The sequence below is a fragment of the Pithys albifrons genome, chromosome Z (assembly GCF_047495875.1).
Source record: "Pithys albifrons albifrons isolate INPA30051 chromosome Z, PitAlb_v1, whole genome shotgun sequence".
Lineage (NCBI taxonomy): Eukaryota > Metazoa > Chordata > Aves > Passeriformes > Thamnophilidae > Pithys > Pithys albifrons.
Genome location: NC_092497.1, coordinates 63,087,272 through 63,111,102, shown reverse-complemented (window position 1 = coordinate 63,111,102; position 23,831 = coordinate 63,087,272). Strand labels below are relative to the sequence as shown.

At 42.2% G+C, this 23,831-nt stretch overlaps 1 protein-coding gene across 1 annotated transcript in view; it reads left to right on the top strand.

Annotated features, from left to right (window-relative positions):
• The window catches only part of LOC139685053 (serine/threonine-protein kinase PAK 3-like), a 30,359-nt gene extending 6,794 nt beyond the window's left edge, over positions 1–23,565 (top strand). The window contains exons 4-15 of the mRNA XM_071581570.1: positions 470–587; positions 1,439–1,538; positions 1,969–2,165; positions 3,059–3,196; positions 3,924–4,174; positions 7,365–7,479; positions 9,623–9,797; positions 11,981–12,156; positions 15,603–15,695; positions 19,559–19,694; positions 21,463–21,630; positions 23,539–23,565. Of these exons, the coding sequence (XP_071437671.1) occupies positions 470–587; positions 1,439–1,538; positions 1,969–2,165; positions 3,059–3,196; positions 3,924–4,174; positions 7,365–7,479; positions 9,623–9,797; positions 11,981–12,156; positions 15,603–15,695; positions 19,559–19,609 (1,414 nt within the window). The 3' untranslated portion in view covers positions 19,610–19,694; positions 21,463–21,630; positions 23,539–23,565. The remainder of the gene's footprint in view (positions 1–469; positions 588–1,438; positions 1,539–1,968; positions 2,166–3,058; positions 3,197–3,923; positions 4,175–7,364; positions 7,480–9,622; positions 9,798–11,980; positions 12,157–15,602; positions 15,696–19,558; positions 19,695–21,462; positions 21,631–23,538) is intronic.
• Positions 23,566–23,831: the final 266 nt, after the last annotated feature.

The window sequence follows — 23,831 nt, the reverse complement described above, 5'->3', positions numbered from 1 at the left end:
AAGACTGTTCCAAAACCTGAATCAGCCCTCTCTTACTAAATCAATAGCCTGTAAGCTCACTCCTTCCTGTTGTTTTGGAGTTGTGGGGGTTGATTCTTTCAACTGCTGATAAACCATCCTAGAAATTATTTCCCTGGGGCTTTTCCCACAGTTTTCCATTGCTTTCAGGGCCAGGAAGACTAGGTGCTTGTTTCCAGAAACACGTAGTGGGACAGTGTTTTTATCTTGTTGGTTACTAAACTGCCTTCTTCCCTTGCTGGCCATCTGAGGCATCTCCGTTTTATACAGATGTGCCTTTCTCATTTGGACTGCACAGAGTGCCAGCACTGTAGAGCCTAGACAGAGTGTCTATTCCTTTCATTCTGTCTTCATTTAAAAGGGAGCTGGGAACAAAAATCAACTGTCTGCTTTTCCAGAAGGCACTTTAGGTGTGCACATTCATCTCCACACCCTCGTTTTGTTCTTTCAGCTACATTGTGGAGGAAGAATTATGGCTGGTAATGGAGTACATGGATGGAGGCACTTTAGACGATGTTATCAGCAAAGCAGGCATGTGTGAAGGACAGATGGCAGCTGTCAGTCGGGAGGTAAGGGGTCCTGCCTGGGCTTCTGATGGTTTGCACAGGATTGTCCTGCTAAACAGGCGGTAAGAACAGGGCTGAGTTCATGTTTTGCGCTTTGTTTCTGTGTTGCTCTTTGGATACGGAGAAGAAAGAGCATCAGGAGTGAAGTGCCTGCACATGTGTGTGTCCCTGCCCTTGCTGTACTCTGTTCTTATGTTCTTATCTCCTGTTGTTGTATTCCCCCTTTCTCATTTTCATTTTTCTTTGCTGTTCTCTACCTTACCTCTGTAACACGTGCCTGCAGCCCATCTGCACTGGCCTCCTTGCCTGTAAAAGCAAACGTGCTGGTGGCAGAATTTTAAACAAAGTGCCAAGAAAAATAATGACTTGTTTCCCACAGTGCTCAGCTTGAAAAGATAGCATTTTACCCAAAATACTGTTTGCTTCTGAAAACTGACTCATGTGCTACTTCCAAGTCTGCTGTGAGGCCAGCAATTAAGTCTTTGTCATTCAGCCTCCCACCCAAAAGTGATCCACCTTCTAGGTGACAGAAGGCCTTTCGCTTTTTTGGCAAACCCTTGTTTATCCTCTACCTGGGAGAACACACCCCCTGCAGCAACAGCACCCTTCTGGCTGGGTTTGCAGGGGACAGGCTAGAACAACAACTACCATTTGTCTATCAAAAGCCCATGGGCCTTCCCTGTGAAAGGCACTGCTCTGCTAGGGTTGGAGCAGCAAGCTCTTCCTCTTGACAGGACCATCTTCTACCATTACTCTCTTCCCCTGGAGAGGAAGTCTTTTAGAACAGTTTCCTTTCTTGTGGGATGAAAACAGATGACTAATTTTTGTCCTCCGGTTTCTTTTTCCTCTCCCAGTGCCTACAAGGATTGTATTTCCTTCATTCCCATAGAGTGATACATAGAGACATCAAAAGCTCCAACATTCTCATCAGAACGGACGGATCTGTCAAATTGGGTGGGTATTCTTGGTCAGGTGCAACATTCTGAGGATGTGGGAGTGGTTTTGAGTGACTGCCAGTTCCCCAAAAATGGTGCTTGTGCGAATGCACAGACCCCTGCTGACACCTGAGAACACAGCTGCACCCTGCAGAGAGAGGCACAAGGTGTCAGGAGTGCTGCTGGCTTTTGTGTGCCCCTTCCAGAGGGAGGGAGTTACAATCTATAGCTTCAAGTCAATAAAAGCCACTGCTGGGGGCAGCGTGGAAAACATGAGGGTTTTTCAGGTGGACAATTCCATAGTTCCTTGGCTATAACCCCCAGGAAACAGAGCACGGCTGGTTTCCCAGCTCGTTTCAAGAGCACAGTGTCAGCCCTTCAAGTGGGGAATTCTTTGGTTTGGTTGCCTAACTGGAGCTGACTTTGAGAGTGTTTGTTTTTCTCCTCAGCTGATTTTGGCCTCTGTGCTCAGCTCAGTGTTGAGCAGTGTTATCGGAGCTCGGTGATTGGGACTCCTTGGTGGATGGCACCAGAAGTTGTGACAAGCCGACCATATGGCCCCAAAGTGGACATATGGTCACTTGGCATCGTGGGACTAGAAATGATAGAAGGAGAAGTTCCTTACCAAGATGAAACTTCTACAATGGTAAGCTGTAAATACCCATTGCTAGCCGTGTCTTTCTGATCTGTCCCATGTTCCATCTGCCATAAGACAAAATCCCATTCCCACCAGCTTGAACTAGTTCCACCAAGGTGCAGTTCTAAGAATGTCCTTGGAGCACATCAGCATCTGCTGTAGTTTTGCTTCCATCAGTGGGGGAAATTCAGAAGAGAAGTAGCATGTAGACCATTCAAAGATGGAATTACTGCTTTTTCTGGTTAGACCATTGGAATTTTTTCTTTTCCTGCATAAGTGAAGGTGATCCTGAGTTTTGAGGCTGCTGAGAGACATAGTTGCAGGTGGCTCCTGTCTGCCCAAACAGGCATTTTCATCACACTACCTTTGTGCAGACAGCTTAACGTGTCTGTGTTGCACGTGAGGTTCCAAACATGTTGTTGTTCTTTAGCCAAGGAATAACTGATGGATTTCTTTTTTCATTTCCAGTTATTGTTTTATCAAGAACAGGACAAAATAATCACGATTTTTGTTTTATGGTAGCTTCAGGGACACCAGGCAGCAGTGCAGAGATATGTTTTATTGTCTAATCCTTGGAAATGGTGTCTTTGGACCAAACTGCCTCTTGAAAATAGCCTGTCAAGCTAGTCCATCCTCAAAGAAGCAAAAGGTGCTTTTGCTGATGTAGTTCCTACTGACTGCATCAGCCGAAGGTATCAGCTGTCAAGGCAGGATCCTTTGGATATTGGGAAAGCTGTGGCTGAATGAGGGTTTGACTTTTTTGTTGGTCTAGGAAGGTCATCTCCAAGACTTTTCCAGGGAAGAAACTGCCACTGGAGACTGGAGCTTAAACAGTGGGGTCTGGGAGAGCAGCTCTGGATATGAAAGAAACAGGTGGAATCTCGTGGTTCCTTTTTCTCTAGGCTCAACACATGATAAGCACAGGAGGGACACCCAAGCTGAAGAAGCCCAAGGAAGTCTCGGCTTGGCTGCGTGACTTTCTGACCTGCTGCCTGGAGACAGACCAGGACAGGCGCTGGTCTGCCCAGGAGCTGCTGCAGGTAAGTGCAGAGTGGCTGCAGGTAAAGCAGCTGCCTGAGAGATGGGTCCCTCATCCACCGAACTCCAAGGCATCAGATGGGCTCCCCTCATAATAATCTCCAATCTTAGTGCTTTTCAAATGAGAACTGTGAGGAATCCTAGACGGGTTTGGGTTGGAAGGGACCTGTAAAGGTCATCTAGTTCAAGTACCCTGCAAGGAGCAGGGACATCCTCAAATAGATCCAGTTGCTCAGAGCCCTGTCAGACCTGATGCTGGACATTTCCAGGGCTGGGGCACCTACCAGCTCTCTGGGCAACCTGTGTCAGTGTTTCAGCATGCTTGTAGCCCCTGGGCTGTCCCTGCTGGGAAGGAAGGGGCCAGGCAGCACAACAGGGGCAGGGGATGGAAAGGTAGAAAATGCTCTCTTTGTGAAAATTGGCACAGCACATGTCTTTAAAAATGAAGGAACCTATGAGAGTATTTGGGGTTTCCTGAAAGGAAGAAACCTGGGGGACAAAAAGCAGCATTCCTAGAGCAGCAGCAGGGCAAAAACTTGAGCAAGCTGAAGACAGCTGAATAAATGAACTAGTGGGCCTGTGTTGGCAGGTCCTGAGCATGGAGATGGAAGTGCACATGGTCCCCTCAGTCCTGTTTCTGCATCTTTCTGGGAACCAGAAAGCCCTGTTTGAATCTGGGAGTTTGGAAAGTCATGGTTCATTGCTTTTTTGTCTTTTTCCTCTGGGCAGCATCCATGGATAGAATCAGCCATGCCTGCCTCCAGCCTGGTGCCACTTATCGCTTTGGTGAAGACTTTGAAGGAGGAGACAAGACTGCAACAACCCACTGGGCTCGTGCCCATCCCATATTCCCCGCTCACTCTTGTGAGCAGAAGAATTCCAGTGTTGCAGCAAATGCCGGCCATCCGGCCATACTGGCACATGATAGAAGCAGCGGGGCAGCATCAGGACCGTGCTTGGCCGCTGCAGCGCAGCAACTGGTGAGTTTCTGTGGGTTTCACTACAGATGTGTTAGTCACACCAGGCTTTACACGATTTAAGTTTGTGTGTCCTATGATTGCTGTTAGATTTATTCTTGGGTGCTCTCTGTCATAGGATGATTTGGGTGGGACCTTCAACGATCAGCTTGTTCCAACCACTCTGCCCTGGGCAGGCACTCCTTCCACTAGCCCAGGTTGCTCCAAGCCCCATTGAACCTGGCCCTGGACATTTCCACAGCTTTTCTGGGCAATCTGTTCCAGTGCCTCACTACCCACACAGGGAAGAATTTCTTCCTCATACCCAGTCTAAATCAATGGCCTTGCTTGTTTGATAAATGCATTCAGAAGTTTGTGAGGAGAATATGGCACAGAAGTTTTCGGGCAACACCCATCAAATGTATGAAGTCCTCAGCCAAAAACTTTTCCTACTGCTTCCTTTACTTATGGGGCTCCTACAAGCCACTCCATGGCACTGGGCTACTTTTTCTGAAGTGAAAAATGACGCTTGTGGAATGGATCTGTATGTGCGTTGGGGTTTTGTTTGTTTGTTTTGTTTTGTTTTCCCTCTGTGTGACTTCAGACTAATTTAAAGAAGTTTTAAAACTTCAGAATGATATGGATGTGACAGAGGAGATTTGGATTATGAGTCTAAGTTTTTTCTTCACTGCAGCTGTTGTTTGCTGAGTAGGCTAAATGCATTCAATTCTTGAGGTGAAAAAGCAGATTTCTGATAAAGTCTTTCATTTTTTTCCCTCCTGTTCATTATTACGATTTTTGTAGGTTGCCAAATAACCTAGAGTATGTCTCTGCTAGAGATTATAGTATTTTTATGATTTAGAAAGGAGTAATCTTTGATCCTTGTCAAGAAAAATTATGTGTGGTTAACAATCATCTTCTTTTCTTTTTGATTTTATCTTTCTTTCCCTCTCTATCTGGACCAGTTAAGCAGAACAGTTAATTGCATAGTTATATTTTCCTCTGAGTAATTTTTATGTGTAGGTATTTTGATTGAGCTTTTTTAGTTTGTTTTGGTTTGGTTTGCTTTTTGGTGGTTTTTTTTGTTTGTTTGTTTCTTTTTGGATTTTTGATTGGGTTTTTTTTGGCTTTTTTAGCTGAGTAGTCAATAGGAGAGTTGAAAAGAACAGCTTTCTTTAAAGCTGATTGCCACAAAAGCCAATGCCGTTTACTTAAAGCTTTAGAGGTGGAATTTATTTACTTTACAAAAAGTGGCTGTTCCCTTGCTTTTGTTTCATGTGCTCTCCAGGCAAGAAATATCAAATGTCATCAGGTTTAAAGAAGCAAGAAGATCTCCCTGTTGCCCACAAACTAAATGGTTGCCCTTTCCACAACCCTTGTTTGTTGGCCCAAGTCTTCCCCAGTTTTTGTTTTCCCCTCACCAGAACTTTGCTGATCTTGATGCTGTGTGGCTTGCAGTTGTCTTTAGCTGAAAGTGATGCTCTTGCATCATCTCTGAGTAAGATGGGTTGTCTTTCTTGCCTCTCTGTTTTCCCCCGCCAGTGAAAATAAAGTCTCTTGAACCTGCTATATGATGCCCACAAAGAAGCTTTACAGTTTTCATTTACAGATGCTCTGGCTTTTCAGATTCCTCTTATTTCCACATCTTCATATTGCAGTAGCTTGGAGTTGCAATAAACATTGTCATTTTACTTACGTTAGCATTGACCTTTTGCTCTTTGGGTCACGTTGGTCTGGGTGTGGCTCTCGAAGTAAATACTGAAAGGCAATAATGTGCTTCTGGTGTTCTTGTGGTACATGCTGGTTTTAATGATCCTTATCTCCCACGGTTATTAAATGTTTTGTATCCTTGGCATCCTATGGGACAATTCCTGATGACATAGAGTTACTCTGATCTCAGAGAGGAAGTCCATCTTTTTTATAAATGAAAATAGATTTAGTATTTATTCCATTATTAAATATTTCTAGGCTGCAGCTAAACACCTGAAATTCCATCCTTTAGTAGTAATGTCTTGAAAGGCAAGACTCAAAGTTCCTGTTCCCCACATTCAGGGGGCATTGGTGTCTTTTTGCTGCTCAGCTTCTGTGACAAAACATAAATCATCAGACAAAGTTCCAGTTGTGGACAGTATTAATGATGCCTGTGCACAAATCTAGGGGTAAAGTGGTCATTTTTCATTTGGAAAAAATCCGATTAATTCAATTGCAGTTTACTATAATTTCTGTAATTAATATTTAAACTTCTGCAGACAAAGGTAAGCCATTTCAGTATTTACAGCTCTCTAGGATATGATGCCAGTTTTGTATTTCGTTTAATCCTGTCTCTCTTTGCAGTATATTTCCTATTAGTGCCCCTGGGCTCTTGCAGTTTTGTGTGGAGCTACTCATTTTTGTAGTCTTACATACTTAAAATAATGTGGAAGCTGACACCAATCAGACAATGGGATCCCTGATTTTCAGTTCCTGAAAGAACTTAAAAGTTGTCCAGTTTGAAATTATAAGAGTTGCTCTTAGAATTATGAAACTAGTTCCATAAATACATATTTTTATAATACAGGATGATACTTTAGATATAGAAGCTCAAGGGCTGATTCTGCTAAGTGCCCAACAGATCTTCTTTAAGTTGAAATAGTGAAGGAAATTAAGATAACAGGCAGTTTAGGGGACTAGACCTTTAATTTTTATTGTGTTTATGATCAGTTGCTTCTTTGTACTTTAAATGCACATATCCCTGATGTATGTAAAAGTGAGGTTTGTTCTGTGTTTGTGTGTTTGTCTCATGACAAGAGACGGTTTTGAGATGACAGTCCATGTTAAAAAATGATCCTTGCTGCAGAGCCAAACAGAAACTTTGCTGGTCATTTTAAATCACATCATTGGAAGGATGTTTTCCAAGCATCCTAAAAGCTTATCAATTATAAAGATAATGGAAACTAATAAAGAGCCTGTTATGCTTCAACCAACTTTGTTAACCCACAGTGTGTATCCAAGTCAAGTTCCTCCTGCTCCATCTCTCATATCTTGCACAATAAACACTTCTGTGAGCCCCTTTTTTCAAAGAGCAAGAGTATGATGACAACTGCAGGGCATAATTTTATTTAAGTGAATATTTAGAACCTTGAGCCCACAATTGGGGAACTGAAGTAAAGAAACATTGTAAGTTGAAAGGACTACTCATGTTTGTTGGGTTTTTATAAACATTCCTATTTTCCAGCTTGAGTGAGGCGCAGAATAGAAATCCATCCGACATGGACGCTGCTGATGATCTCAGGAGACTCCATCAGGCTGAAAAAGAAAATTTGGAACTAACTTCTCGAGACAATCAACAAGTAAGGACATTGTTTGCTTTCTTTTCCTCTTGAAATAAGTGTAATAAATTCCTTGAAAAAGTACTCTCAAGGGCTGAATCCAAAGCACAGTCACTAGCTGGGGAATAACAAGGAATTAGCACTGTCCAGACCTCTCCTACCTGTCCATGGGAATTGTAAGCACCTCCACTGTAACTGCTAGTATTGAAGGGGGTGTGTGAGTAACTCGAGCATTTCACAAGAGCAGAACGGTGCAGGAGAATCTTGTGAGCCCTCAGCTTTCAAGTTCTCAATGGAAGAGAACATACTTGGTTGGTTGGTTGAAGTGTTTTAATCCAAATAATTCCAGGGATCCTTTTTACAGAATCTCCCCACAGTTCATGGGGCTATGGAAGCAGGGAAAAGTGGGTCATTGTGGGAGAAGCAGAAATCTCTTCTTTTGGTTACACACCCCAATAAGGAATGCATATGGAACAGTAAACTTAGTTTTTTGGCTGGATTTCACCCTGAACAGATGAAGGAGCACCCACAGCATCTGCGCCCTAACAAGCTGCTGAGAGCAGAGCTGTTATCTCTGACAGGAATAAGACTGCAGCAACACAGTTTAAACCAGGATATCAGCTGCCAGTCTGGCATTAGCAAGTGTGCAAAGTGTGCCAAGGAGCAACAGAGCTGAAACTGATTCCAGCTGGTGCTCTACTCGGTGCTCCCCTTTTCTTCTATGTGCTAGTGCAAAAGCTGGTATTCAAACCAAAGAAATGATTTCTGACATATTTTTTTACTACTGCTTCGTTCCAATCCTGGTTTGCTACAACACCCTCAGGGAAAACATTTGTAATGGGGCTGAATTATTTCGCAGTTCTCATTAATAAGTATGTTACTCCTTTGTAGATTCTGGGAAGAAACGGGTGTTTGCTTTCCCCCTTCTTGTGTTGAAAGAGTTTGATTTTGATTTGCTGGACCCAGTTTTTGACAGCAGATGCTACACTATCTTTCTTAGTCTGGACGAGATCCTTTTTCAAAGCATTTTCCATTCTTCATTTGTTTGCTTAATGTCATTCTGTTTGACAACTGGACATTATTGGATGAAAGTTCATCATGGTATGCAGTGAGTTACCAGGTGTCTGATAGTCTATCAGTGGATTGTTAAAGTCCACTGATGCAGTGGAAGGATTCCCACTTCCAGGAGCCAGGTTAGGAAAATAGCTCAAAGTGCTCCCTAGGATCAGATTCCTTGGAAGCTTAGGGCGGCTCCTCCCGCTCTCAGCCCGGCGACCACCCCCAACAGAAGGAGTCCACACAAGCCTAGAGTCCACGAGGAGAAGCAAGTTTACTGGTGTGCACCGGCTAATAAAGGGTAGCATGGGACTTTCTAGAACTTGGACAGAGTAATGGGAGGAGACAGGGAGGAGCGACGCACCTCACTGGGTGACATGCAAATTAAGGGGAGGAGGAAAGAAGGAACCAATGGGAGAACAGGGTTTAAACATAACCATGTAAGGAAACTGCACCAAACTGAGACCAATCAGGAGTGGGCTGGTGGGAAAATGCCCTAGGGGTTTGTGGGAAGAAGAAACCTGGATAGGGATGACTAAGGGAAAATGACTGGGGTAGACATATTGGGGTGTATAACATTCAAACTGGGGAAACATCAATATAGGGTGTGAACTTGTTAGAATCCTTATAAATCTCTCGCAGAGCTTCCATATTCAGGGTGCCGGGTTCCTGGACTTCAGCGTCCTCGTCTATCCATCTCTTATAGTATTTTTGCCACTCTATAAACCCCAGGTCTCCTCCAACAATAGTCCACTATCCCAACGTGATTATTTTTTTAAGTTTTCCCTCTGAGATCCCAGAAGATGACAGTTTTATAACTTCTCTTTTCTTAAGGTCATGTAGTTTTGGAAGAACAGAGGGTATGTTTAAGGTAAATTAAATTAATCTAGGAATCAGATTAGACTGGATTAAAACCCCCTGAAAATATTTTAAATGTACATGAATGTGCAGTTGCAAGACTGTTTCAAATGCAAAGGGAATAAGATGGCAGCTGTGAATGCAATGCAAAATATCTTTTGAAAATGTTCTGTAGGTGTATTTCTGTAACATATTACACTATTTCAAAGGAGCATTGTTGAGAGTTTTCTGCAACAAATTTATTTTCTAGATGTCCTACTATGAAAAAGAGATAATTAAATTCTGTTTGGAAGTTAAAAGATGGGAAGCAATTTGGCCCACTCTGGAGCAGGAATTGTCACCTGGCAGCAAAGAGGCTCAGATGCAAATGCGCACTGCAGAAGAGGAGCTGTGTGTCACACAAAGGGAACTTGTGGAACTGCAAGGTAAGTTTCAAGAAAGCAAAGATGAATCAGAGGCTGTCAGCCCCAAGTCAGGAAAACAAGCAGGAACTTCAAGTTTTCCAGTTCCTGCTGTTTGTCTTGGATCTCCCATGTCTTACCCATCTGTACTTGTTAACCCGTAAGAGCTTACAAAACTCTTGCTGCTTCGTGTGAACTAAATAGAACCTGCCAAACCTGTCAACTCTTTTTCTGTCTTGCTCCTTACCTTCTGTTCTTCTGTCAGTGCTGTCTGTGTACAAACTTGTAATCAAGGTGTCTGTCTCTACATTCTGCTTCTCACTATGTCCAGCAGTTCTTCCTTTTTCATTTCAGGGAAAAAAATATTACTACTACTACTAGTACTACTACTACACGTCGAGTCCTGTGCAATTTTTCACACAATTTCCAACAACTTTTTTCCTAGGAGTTCTCATCATCCTGCTTTTTTTCCATCTTTTCAAATGCTTCTACCTTTTCATTGCTCATGTCTGCTTTCCTCTCATCATCTTTAGTTTTTCTTTTTCGATAGGTAATGTGTGTTGTGACAGTAGTATGTGGAAAGGAAAGTTTGTAGCTACCGACCTTTTTCCCTACTAGTTTTGCTTTCCGAAACTGAGATTTCTTTCTGTGCATGCTTCCTTTACTGCAGGCTTGCTTGCCAATATAGAAGGGAGTAGTAAGTGTGTAGTTTAAACTACTTTCAATCTCCTTTGGTGATTTACTTTCTGATTTGCAAAACTCATTTGCTGCTGCAGCAGGCCCAGCTGGCAGGTGTGTGGAAAGAGTGTGGGTCGGCAGGGCAGGCTGTGCAGGAGGAGAAATGTCGGGTGTGCCCACAGATGGTCCTGGCCAGCTCCACAAGATCAAAACCTGCTGACCACTGTGCAACAAAGTGCCCAGAAGAGTGTGCACAGAGCCTGTCCAAAGGGTGGCAATGGCAAGAGGAAAAAGGAAAGAGCAGGAGATAGAAGCTGCCTGAGCAGTGAGTGCCCATGCTGGCACCAAGGGGCAGGGCCCAAAAGGGACTGCTGCTGCTGGAGGAAGCACAGCACAGCAAGCCCAGTGTGCTGGGCTGCCTGTCAACTCCCTGAAGGGACTCAGCTGAGTTGTAGTGATGGGACTGGAGAAGAGAAAGGGGGCAGGAAAGGTTTAGCAAGGCAAGGGAGGGTTTTTTGAATGCATGTGTCTGTGTTTTCTCTTCCTTCCTTCCTTCCTTCCTTCCTTCCTTCCTTCCTTCCTTCCTTCCTTCCTTCCTTCCTTCCTTCCTTCCTTCCTTCCTTCCTTCCTTCCTTCCTTCCTTCCTTCCTTCCTTCCTTCCTTCCTTCCTTCCTTCCTTCCTTCCTTCCTTCCTTCCTTCCTTCCTTCCTTCCTTCCTTCCTTCCTTCCTTCCTTCCTTCCTTCCTTCCTTCCTTCCTTCCTTCCTTCCTTCCTTCCTTCCTTCCTTCCTTCCTTCCTTCCTTCCTTCCTTCCTTCCTTCCTTCCTTCCTTCCTTCCTTCCTTCCTTCCTTCCTTCCTTCCTTCCTCCCTCCCTCCCTCCCTCCCTCCCTCCCTCCCTCCCTCCCTCCCTCCCTTCCTCCCTTTCCTCCCTTTCCTCCCTTTCCTCCCTTTCCTCCCTTTCCTCCCTTTCCTCCCTTTCCTCCCTTTCCTCCCTTTCCTCCCTTTCCTCCCTTCCTTTCCTTCCCTCCCTCCTCCCTCCTTCCCTTCCTCCCTCCCTCCCTTCCTCCCTTCCCTCCCCTCCCTCCCCTTCATTCCCTCCCTTCCTTATATCCTTCTCTTCCTTATTCCCTGCCTGCCTGCCTTTGGTTTTCCCACAGTCTCTTTTATGGGCCAGGTGTCTGTCCTTACTGTCACTTAGACTGCACTCAAATTGAAGGAATGCAGACTACAGAGGCCTCCCTTGAACAGGTTAACTCAACTTGGGATTCTTTTCCAAGAGGAGAACAGTTGCAATTTGGAAAATTCTCCAAAGCATCCCTCAGTCCTTGTGTCAAAGATGCTGTAGGAACACAAAAATGGCACTCTTTCTTTGCAGTGAAGGTGGTGCTCTCCAGTACTTGGAAGTGTTAGTGTTCCAGTGTGCCACACGATGTCCCAAGACACCAAAGAACTGATGAGCGTTACACCTTTTTTTCTAAATGTGACTTGCAGTGCTTCTTCTCTTTTTAAATCTCTTTTTCTCTTAACAGCATTCACTGAAAAGCAGCAGACAGTGGCAGAGGCTGAGCAATCATCTCACAGGACTCAACAGAGTTGGGAAGAAGACAAAAAATGTGCACAGGAGAAGGAAGATATCCACACAGTTCTGAAGAATAAAATTGTATTCCTTACCAAAGAAAAAAGTGAAGCAGAAAAGGCTCTTCAGGTATGTTGTGTTAAAAGCTTAGAAAGTCGCATGAGATGGTGGCAGGAACTTTTTTGGTGCAAAGTGTGTGGGGATTTGGGCTCTTTTTGGTTTGGGAAAAAAATCTCCAAAATACTGCAGAATAGTTCTGAGGAATACATGCTCGTAGTGGGCTCTCTTGGGGGTGCTTCGGACGCCGTCGTCAGCAGGAGAAAAGGAGTTACATTTCCATAGTACGCGCAACAGCATCACCCTGTGGTTTGGCAGAGCATAATGTTCCTTCTCAGAGGCACTCCGGTTTTCCTCAGAATACTTGTGAAATTGTGCTGTTTACACACAAGGTTTGCTTTCTTGTTAGCATAAGAGCCGTGTTTGCCGTGAGCAGGCATGTGCAGGTGGCTGCTGGGGTGGCCTTACACGGCCACACCACATCTGCAAAGTTCAGAAATCCTGCGAGTCCTGCCGACTTGTTGGACAAGCTCGATGCACTCATGACAATGTTAGTCTGCTAATGGTAATTACATTCCCAGTAGAAAACATGTCCGAGTCTTGAATGGTTTAAGTATTTTACAGCACACTATGTGTTATTTACTTTGCTTTTCCCAGCTCACTTTTGTCTGTATGTGGAAGACAAACCTGAAGGGACAAATTTTTTGATATCTTTCCAGTGTGGAGAGAATGAAAGTTGTTTTCTATTTCTGTGAAAATGGTCAGAATTTTGTTTTGCACACTGATGGGAAAAAACCTGTTCCCTGGCTTGCTGTACAGACAGAGCTGGAGGATTCTCTTCAGCTTAGTCTGCAGGGATATGGACTATGGGAATTTTGTAGCAGTGACTCCACAAAGCTGCTGTGTTCAATAATGTTAGTAATTATCCCAACTTGTAGGTTGATTCAAATTCTGAGTGCAGAAATTGAGTTGAGGAGCAGCTCAGTTATTTCCTTGTATTGCAAACTTCATCATTCATTTTTTAAAAGTAATTCAGTTTCTAGACAAAAGAAAATCCTTTTCAAAGGAGCAGAAATTAAGATTATTTAGTCTGTGAGGCTGTTTCTAAAACGTCTGATTTTATTTGAAGTTCTAGCAATTAAATCCACACCAAAATAGAACTTCTAGCCCTATGGATCATTTCCACAAACACACTTAACTGTTTCCATCGAGCTGGGAAAGAGAGGAAGTTGGTGGAATGTACATTTTAGGGAAAGATTTCCTGTAGGGAAATGGCTGATTTTAGTGTTACCACAGCAGGTCACATTCACAGGGATTTTGGAGCCGAGACACGTTACCTGGTGGTGAGCAAAGACAGTGTCTGAGCTTGGGTAAACAGTTCCAATGACATGTGCTAATGTATTAGACTTTAACAACCTGTTCTGATTCAGGCTCCGTTCCCCTGCTGAGCTCTCTACTGCTAAACCTCGAAAAAGTAACTTTACCGCCTTATTAAAGAAGCACTGGGGGTTTTTTAGCATGGGAATGATACACTGTGGTAGAAATTGAGGGCTGTGCAGGAGGAACTCTGCAGCTCCAGTGACAGGCTGAGGGGCCAGCCCTTGGACCCCAAGTCCAGAGCTCACCGAGAGCAGCAGCTCATGAGAGAGCTTCAAGTCAGGCCTTGTGACCATTGCTGGCAGTCTCAGCAAGCACTGACACCCTGACCAATTTCATTTCTTGAGGGATGGAATCTGCTAGCCAGGCTTGGAATGCCACGTGCCAGATTAACAAAACATCCATCATCTCTTTCACATAAGAGGGAGTTTCACAGGTGGATGCTGCTTATCCTGTGAGTTTGAGTGAGACTGAGGTTTGAAAAGCAGCTGGGAAAAGTTTTCTGTCCTGTGAAAATACTGCTGCCAATGTGGAAATGTAGGGGCAGTATTCGTGCAGGATTTTTGGATTTTTCTTCTGAAGTGTGTTCAGCAATAAAACTTGTGGGATGAGGCAAAGGTTAAGCCTTTTGACAGACCTTACTGTGCAGTAGGTTTGGTAAGCTCTGTGCTGTTTTGGACTTTTTCTTTGGTGGGCCTTTTGTGGAGGTCTGTTTCCAAAGTCTTTTCTTCAGCGGGTGTGTGAGATGATGCAAAATGTAAAATTATTAGAATGTCTGTTAATGTTTGTCTCACTTGAGTGCCTCTAGTCAAAATGCAGTCTCCCACACTTCCTGCTTAGTTTTCCTTTTCCAAATTCAGTGACTTCACTTGTATTTATACAATCTTCAATGTTTGTGTATTAAACGACTTCTAATATTAACTACTTTTTCTTGATCTCGGTGATGTCGCTTGAAGCCCAGAGTCACTTTGGGGTGCCTTTTTGTTTTCAATTTAGTCATCAGTCAAAGTGAAAAGATTTTTTGGATAGAAAACAGTACAGTTAAAATCACATGGGAATTTCCATTAGAGCAGTTCTGGAGTTCCTGCTTTTGCTGAAAGTATTTTTCCAAATGAAATCCTGTGTCCAAGCCTTTCTCTGGACATGTGTATGTGGTGATTGTCTTTGTGTTTGTTGAAACTTGAAAGGAATTTTTTCAACCTGGAGAAATTAAAGAAAGAAAAAGTTAATTAATACTATAGACCAATTCCTGAACTCTTTGGAGGCACTCCAAGTTTCCAAGGACATGCTTAGCATAGTCTTTTTTCTGCTTTCCTCAGTTTTGTAGGAATGGATAAGAAAGACGTAGCAGTTTAATCCCATTTTGGTTAAACTGTGTATGCATGTACAGGTTTATGCTAAAATGAGATGTAGTAACTAAGCAATATATTCAGAATATTTACTAAAAGAGAACTTCCTGATAATTGGTAGACAAAAAACGTAACAGAATAGTTACAGGTGAAGGAACCCAGCAGTGAAAATCTAAACAAAACAAAAAACCAAAACCAACCAACCAAACCAGAAAAAATCACAAACAAACCAACCAAACCATAACCCAATTCATGCTTTAAAACGTTACAGAGCTCAGAGATGTTTGTGGTAGGGAAACTGTGATTAGTTTAGAGCTGGAAAGCAATCTGTTCTTGGCACCTTAACCGGAAATCGGGTGCCAAAGCCGAGGTATTTTTGAGGAATTCTCTATCTCGTCCCTGAAATTGTACATGCTGTGTTGATACCCCATTGTGTTTTGGAACCCAGAGGCTGTGGTTGTGTTGCCTCAGGTGACAACCTTAGTGAAAAAGCAAAGTAGAAGGGAATAGATCAATTTTTTTAACTTGGCCTTTTTGCTTTCAGAGTCCAGCTGCAGTTTTTGTTATTAAAGGTGCTTCAAGAAGATAATGCTACATCCATTTCTTTAACTACATAGAAAAAGTTCTTTTATGTTTTTAGAGTTATTTCTTGGTATGAGTTCCAAAGTGAAAGTACTTCACATATGACAGTCTGATGTGTGGAGTCCCAATATACTGAATGAGGAGAGGAGAGTCATCTTTGTGTCTTGTTACGTCCCTCTGGATTTCAATACTTTCCAAATGTACTTCTAGGCGGCTACAGAGAGAAACAGAGAACTGGAAGAAGAGGCTGCAGCAGCGAGAGCAGCACAATTGGAATGCAAACACACTGCAGAGATGATGCAGGTAAACATTTTATTTAATATTTTCTAGAAGTTTACAGCAAAACTGTTGGAGTTGTAAAGGCCCAATCTTCCAAAAACATTAAGATCACTTCCTTGCTTCAGTGAAAACTCTGAATAGACTTTTGCAATGAGTGTCAGAATTTTAATATGTCAAAGGAGAGAATAGAAGAGTATCTTCTTTTCAGGCAACTTTAAAGTTACTACAATGGGTGAAAAAAAAAGTCACATTCATAAGATTGAGAATTCCCAGTAGCATTTACACTGTGAGGGGAAAAGAAATGTTTTCCAATAGCTGGAGTGAACGGGCAAAATGAGTCAGTTATTTTCTTATTCTTATGCCCTTCTGGATGTATGGGCACTGAAATTGTTGAAGTAATGGTTAAAGAGGTAGAAATTATTTAATAGTCTTAATTTCCTCCCTACTTTTGCAGCCTACAAATGAACTGGAAGGGGAACGCTCCTTCAAGTTACGGATTTCTCTTTGGGGGATGAATAACTGGCAAGGTTTTCTTCCTTGGTTAACTGCATGAACAAGCTCCATGTGTGCTTTGTTCTGAGCGGAAGTGGAGCCTTTATTGTTAATTCCACACTTTCATGAGTCCACTTCAAAATTAGAATTCCCCTGGAAGATTTCTGTAGTATTAATAACTGAAAACGGGAAGATGCAGACACCACCAAAGGAGAACAACAGCTGCCTTTGGTCAGCAGAGCTCTTGATCTCTGCTTAGAACTGTATGCATTACTGCATTTTTGCAGGTGTTCTATGCTTTCTCTATGTGTCCTTCCATGGAGAAATTATGGAATGTTCTTAGCTGTAAAGCAGAACAGAGCAGACAACATCACTGAAGACCTTGATAGCTTTTCCTAATTTGCTTTCATTGCTTTCTTACCACTTGGTAGCTACGAATTCAAGAACTTGAAGATGCTTTGAAGGCCGAGAAAGGCAGCCCAGCAGAAGCTCTTTCAGTGCCCAAAGATATCAGGAGAGATTTCAGAGAGTCAGAGAGTGCACAGGAGAGAGAAAAGGATGTGTAAGTTTCCCTTGAAAGCCATTGTCAAATGGCAGTAGACAGCTGGAGTACCACTCCTAGTTTCCATTCCCTGTAATTTCATGCAGCAGAAAAGAAAACAATGGAATGCAATTTGCCAAAGCAAGGCAAGAGTTCAGAACCTGACCATCCAACAACAGGTCCATAGCAGTAACCATGGGTATTGTGCATAGGTAGAAATAGTAAGTGATCTGTTACATGTTATTTGCCAAAGCTAAAACATTGAAACTAATTATGGTGGGGTCCGGTCTCTTGTGATGTTTGGGAGGAGTGTAGGAAAACATACCTGAGAGGTTTAGAAGAGATGGGTTTTCTATAGCCGCTTGTATTATTGTGAAAACCATGTTCTCCACTTCAGTCAGCTAGATGAATCTCTAAGGCTCCTGTCAGGAACTTGCCAATCATTTACAGTGGATAATCTTTGTTTTCCCCTTTTCAATGATTGTAGATATCTTTAATTGGTAAAAAAAATCAGAAAAAGGGGTCCGGTGTTAGAGAGCAGATGAAATAACATGGGATACCTTTCCTGTCCAGCCCAATCTGCTGTGTCTGTGGCAACAGGAGTTTTGGGACTTGGGTGGATGTAGGATGCACAGTACTGAGTCTTCTTCCTTGGCTGAATCAATTCTATACTGGGGTGAGAAAAAGTCACAAAGGAGAACGGTGTTGGAAGACAGAGAACTGAGAAATAGGTGAAATAAAGGATAGTCACTGGGGAAATTTGGGGGAAGAGGAGGTTTAAGAACACTAAAAGGAGGTGATGCACAGTGGGGGCATGAGAGGAGACTCGAGGTAGTAGAACAGGCTAGAAAAGACAGACTTGGCCTCTCTTTCAGTCTAGGATTCTATGGGTCTGTAAACATAGGTATTTATGTTGACTTATGCACACAAGGAGTAGTGGAGAACCCGAGAAACTGGTTTTCCTCCAAGGAAGGAAGTTTGTGGCCTGCAAGAGTTATTCCAGATTCATGATTATGGAGGAAAGAATTTTCATGCTAAAAAGTGGTGAAAATGTTTGAAATACATTATGGCAGTGATCTAAGGCGATGCCTCAGGAAGAATTCGGTCTTCCCAGCTGGGAAACTTAATTAGCGTGTTTCAAGATTTTCTGTGGCAATCAAATAACATCAGTTAGTTGAACTGTAGTCTCCTCGGACTGCCTGGTGATTTTTACTTTCAGCATGAGTTCCATGGCACCAACACAGGCAACACTGAATTAATACCAATGATTTGATTTTCCTTGAACTGGAGAAGGCCTGTACCATTGATTTGACATTTTATTAGGGTTTTGTTGTTTTGTTTTAAGAAAGTTACTTTGTGTTCTAAACAACTTTGTTTGGAACAATGATTGTTGGATCCAGAGTTTTCTGTAACAACCTACTCTGCACCATATGAGCGTTTTTTATGTGTGCATATTTTTCCCCCTCTTTCTGGCAAGTTTCCATATTTGTTTTTCCCAGAAAATAGGGAAAAATTCCTACTACAATTAGGCTCTTTCTCTTCCCTTCATTCTTAAAAGTTTTCTTGGACTAATGTTCTTCCAGTGTTTGTTCCTGCATTGTTTTTTCCCTTCTTCCAAGGTTTAATATTCCAAGGTTCATCTTTCTGTTTCAGGTTGGACCAGCCAAATTCAGCATCCTCAAGTTCTATGTCTTTTTGACTAATGCTTGTTGATAAAGCAGTTTTCAGTCTAGAAAAATTTCTTCTCTCTTGTCAATGTGGCTGTCACAGGATGGCTTTCTGTAATGAGTCAGGGTGCTGTCAGTGTAGCTGTGTTCTGAGAGACAAGGGATGATAGGAGAGATAAAAGGATAGCAGCATTTTTAATGGTAGCTAAAACATCTGTTTAGGAATTTTCCAGACCATTAGAACCTTACAAGTTTGACCAGAAGATCTCATTTTTCATTTTTAGAACAGTACTGTCAGTTAAAACTTGTGAAAATCCACAAGAAGGAATCTTCCAGCTAAGTCTCTGAGAGACTAGTTTTGGATAAGAAAAGAATTTATGCCTACTTAAAGCATCCGTTCTGTCTCTTAATGAGATCTGAGAATAGGTTTTGTCTCACATACAAACACTGCTTTTCACTTCTTGCAATCATCTGTTGATTGAGGAAATTACTCCTGGCAGCTTCTGCCAGTTGAGGTTTTGAAGTCCAATTATCTTCTGGGATTTTGTGGAATGCAGACCTTTCCATGGAAGTTAACACAGTTGAAGCATTGGTGGCTTTGTTTGAGGGAACAGAAGCAGCTTATCCTGAGTTTTCTTAGTCCAGACACCCAAGTGTCCAGAGCACAACCAGGACAGGTGGTGAAGATCAAGCTTTTTCTGAGATGGACACGAGTATCCTGAGTTTCCTTGAGGGAATTCTGTGGGGTACTGCCTCATCTGCTTCCTGTGCCCTTTTCCTTCTTTGCAACATACAAGGATCAGTAACCTTGGGGAATGTCATTTTCGTTGAGTTTGATGACCTTGTCTGTGCCTGCTTTTGATAAGTTGGCTACTTTGTGTAGGAGCTGGTCCATGTGTCCTATTTCTTAGATGTAATTTAGAGGCCATATGCAATGAATCAATTGAATTCTTGACTGGAAATTACGCCAAGGCTTGGTAACTGAGAAGAACAGAACCACTTCATGAAAAGTCTTTCTTAGAGGAAATGTATGTTTCTTGATTTAAAGAAAAAAGGCAAACAACTTCAGAAGCCACACAATGTGCTATTGTGACATGTGCCGTAGCCATTGGCTATCTTTTAAAAGTATACAGTATACTTGACAGAAGGAATTTTGATAAAAATGTTTGAATGTGGAAACTTTCCAGATTCCCAAGAGAGCATTTCCCATCAAGCAAGCAAGTGAAGGAAGTGCCTGAGGAAAAGAAGAACATCTTGGACCTCTCTGGGAGACAAGACCTTGCCAGAGACAGCTCCAGGGTGTTACTGGAGGAAGGTTCAATGGTAAGACAAAAGGCCTGGGGCACTTTCTGTTTAAGCTTTTTGAAATATACTGTGAAAATAATCTGCATTTGCTGTGCTGAGCTGTGGAAAAACCCTGCCTCTGGGATTTTACTTCTATTCCCTTTTTTTTTCAAAGATGAGTAAATACAGCTGATATCTTGGAGAACCTCACTGGAGAATGTATTTTAAGTGATAGGGCACATATTTAACTGAGGAGTTATTTGTGAGAAGGACTTATTTTAAAAGTGTGAATAGGAGTAAATTGTGTTTGCATCCCTAATGAAAAAGGTATTTTGTAGATATGGATGACAATTTCTTGTGTCTTTCTACCCAAATTTTTTTGTCAAGATTTGTTTAGCTCCTTGTAGACTTCTTTATTTCTATTGCACATAACTTTTTGGCTTTAGTGCAAGCATTTGGTTGTAAAAAAAGGCTTGATATGTGCTTGTTTTAAGTGGCAAAGCAGAGGGTTCCTTCCTCCTCCCCCTCCAGAAAATCTTCTCTTCTGTCACTGTGTGGCAGCATTTGCAATGTTTCTATGCTTAACAGTGTAAAGGTTTTTTGGGAATGACATGGAAATGTCTCCCCTTCTCTCTCTTGGAGCTCTGAGTGTGGAAGGGATGTGTGGTCTGTTCCCTGCTGCTGGCAGGCATTGGAAATATCAGGGAGCAGGAGCAGAGACCTGCATCAGAAGGGCTTCACATTGTTCAGTCGATGGAGTTATTTCCTGCATTGTCTTAATGGTATGCACTGCTCAGGCCCATTGGGAATTAACAAAGCGAGGAAACATAAAATCAAAATCCCCTTTGACTTCTGGGAGAATAACAGCTTCTCCCAGGCAAACATTCATGTGTTAAAAGACCTAGACTTAGTTAACTTGAAGAAGTCATTTGATCAGGCACAAAAGGTGTACAAAGAGATAAAAGCCACTGTCTGCCCTAACTACAGACACCAATTATTGTTATTCATGGCTACAAAACACAATGCCAAGCTGTTCTACAAAAGACTTAGCCTTTGCCAGCTACTGATGTGATAGGAGTTTTCCTTGGTCTTGAGTGTTCCAGTTTTTTCTGGAGAGTTTTATTAGTAGCCCCCTAGGAGATTAGATACTTATTCCTTGGATGCCTTTGTATTTTTCGTGAAGACTTTTTTGTATTTTTAGAGAAGCAGGAGTGCCTGAACGGGATCTTGTTTACTTAGTTTGGACAGTGTTTATTCTTCTTCCCCAAGGCTGGCCTTCACTATAGCCATGATAGCTAAAATGATGTGAAAATATCAGTGTGTTCTCTTTCCTTCATCAGTTAAATCCCACAGGCCATGTCTCATTCATTTACTTTGATTAATTTGTAGACAATTTTCTATGTGCAGATGTTGAGAGTGGGTATGGATTGAACATCCGTGGGAGTGTTAAGATGGATGAATGAATTGCATCTACTGATGGCATGGAGGGTTTTATCTGTGTCAGGTCATGTTTGTCATCCCTGCACGACTGGCCTTTATTTCTATACTTTATTTATAGACTATGTCTAATTAGACAATTGTTGTAAAACCTCTTCTTTCTTTCTGGCTTCAATATGTATGAGTGCAAATACTAACAAGGAATTGAGGAACTTTATAAAGGTTTGAGAATGAGCTTTGTGGGCCTTGTTTTCAGCTGCGTGCTGCTTCCATGACTACACATGTGGTGGATCACTTTTGCTTCTAACATTGCTCAGGTAGAATTCTGGTTCATTTAGTTCATACAATTAATTTTTCTTTTTCCTTGAAGGGGGAGATGTGCATCCTCCGTAGCTTATGCCAGCGTTTGGTAGAAAGGTGTGCGCTTCCAAGGCAGCCCGAAGGAGCCATTGAGAGTTTATCTCAGGCACAGCTTTGTGCAATCCTGTATGACGCTATTGATGCCCTGGTCTTGGACTTCAGCAGTGCTCAAGATAAGGTACGTGCCCTTAGGCACCAGCTACCTCTTTTCAAGTCAGTGACATTTGTCCACGTTGCAGTCTTTTTTAAAACAGCTGATATTTGTCTTCTTTCCAAACGAATTTGCACGTTAATAATTGAGTACCATTAATTATGGCTTGTCTGCAGCTCAGTTTGATGATTGACGTCTGTAGGAAGTCTCTAAGCTCCACTTTCTGTGCAGGACATTCGAGCAGCACTATCTGATATTAGTCCGATAATTAAGATATTATTATAATTATTATATCCTCTGTTATATTATAAATAGTAATGAATAATTATTACACTGAAGTAAGAAAAAATAACCTTACTGATGAAGCAATTCAAGGAATGTAATAATTTACAGCCATAGAGCAAGTTTTTATTTCCCCATCGCTCCAAGCAAAATACGCTTACGCCAGGAATACCATCTTGAAATTCTGTGTTTATGATTTGGAGGTACTATTTTAAAGAATGCCAGTGGGGGGGGGGGGTGTCTAATCGTAACTTTTGCATGATGACATTTGTAACGCAAAACACCATAGGAAATACCTATTTTTATAAATCATACCCACGTTTCTTTGAGAGAGAATCTGTACTTTTCTGAGCGATTTTAATGTGAGTAATCTTACATGGCCTTTCTGCCTAGAAATGCCTGCGGTTTTAGGACTTCCTTTAAAAAGCCAACTGGCTTCAGAGACTCATATATGCCACTCTTCACGGTTTCAGTTTGTGTTCTGGTTCCGTCAATGAGGCCAATCCTGCAGTCGAGTCCCAAGACTTGTCTGCCCGGATAGTTAGTTCCATATGCATAGAAGGGAAAAGTCCTTTCAGCCATTTCTGCTCTTCTGGAATTGTGACCACTCCTCTGGCCAGAGTGAGGGACAGAGTGTGGTTACACTGAACAGTTTTAAATCTGCCCCTCATTTAATAAATACACCAAGCAGCCAGTGAAAATTACTAAGGAGGTGTCATCTAAAATCTGGATTATGCAGATGTGATGTACATTTCTATTTCCCTTTTGCAGCAGAGGAGTAAAGGGAAGGGAGTGAATATTGTAGGCAGTGTTTGTAGGGCTGGTGTCTTACTGTTTCTTGCTTCCTAATGCTGTTCTTATGTACGTAGCAGCCATTCTGGCATTTTGGGCTGTGTTGTCACCTGTGCTCTATGGGCTTTCTGGACAACTCACCGCAGTTCTGTATGATGTGTCTGGAAAGTGTCATGCTGATATTTTGTAATCACAAAGTGAAAGTGCATTTAAAGCAATCTAAAATGACCCCCGTTATTCTCCAATCACTTTTCACTCTCTTTACAGTTGTATTCTTGAAACCTGTTTCAATTAAAAATGTTGTGAAAAGAGGAAATAGATATGCCTTGTTATTTGAGGCTTACTGCAACTTACTTCACCCAAAGAATGCTGTATTTGACACAGATTTGGGAACTGGAAGTCTTAGCACACAGAAAAATCTATTTCTGGAGCTTTATGTTCCGGAGTCTTCCTTAAGTTTTCTTCTTGCTTACACTTACTTTCTTTCTGCTATGCAGAGCAATGTTCTTTCTGAAATTGGAGCATGTAATTGCCCATTGTTTGGTCACCTCGTGAATCTCTATTGTGGGCAACCAGGTGCTGTTGGACCTCCTCTGGTCTGTCACAGTACCAGTGATCGTTGTCAGGAGTCCGTTTGTAGTTGAAGATTGTGGAAATTTTCTTCGCCCTTCTGATTTGGTTTCACATATCTGATTCTCCAACTGTTTACCAGAATAGACACTTTCATCATCACTACTAACAATTTTTCTGACTTTAATGTCTTATTTGAATGTGAGAAGATGATTTTCTTTTAGCTTCTGTCTAGGTAGAAATTGTCAAGTTAACACATTTTTTCTGGTTTTGTTTGTTTGGATCTTTTAGCTCATATTACTGGAACAGGAAGCAAAGAAAACTACGGAAAACATACGTGCCCTTGAAGAAGATCAGCAGAAACTTGCCCATGAAAATGCTTCCCTGAGAAATGAACTAACAAATGCTGAGAAGGAGTGTTCACCTCTCCTGGCAGCCTGTTCACTGTTGTCAGGTGCCCTGTGTCATCTCTATGGCCAACTGTGTGCTATGTCTTCCCAAAAAAACCTTCTTCAGGATCAGGTCAACAGGAATCTATTACTCAGCCAGAAGATTAGGATTCTACTTGATGATCTGCCTGCTGA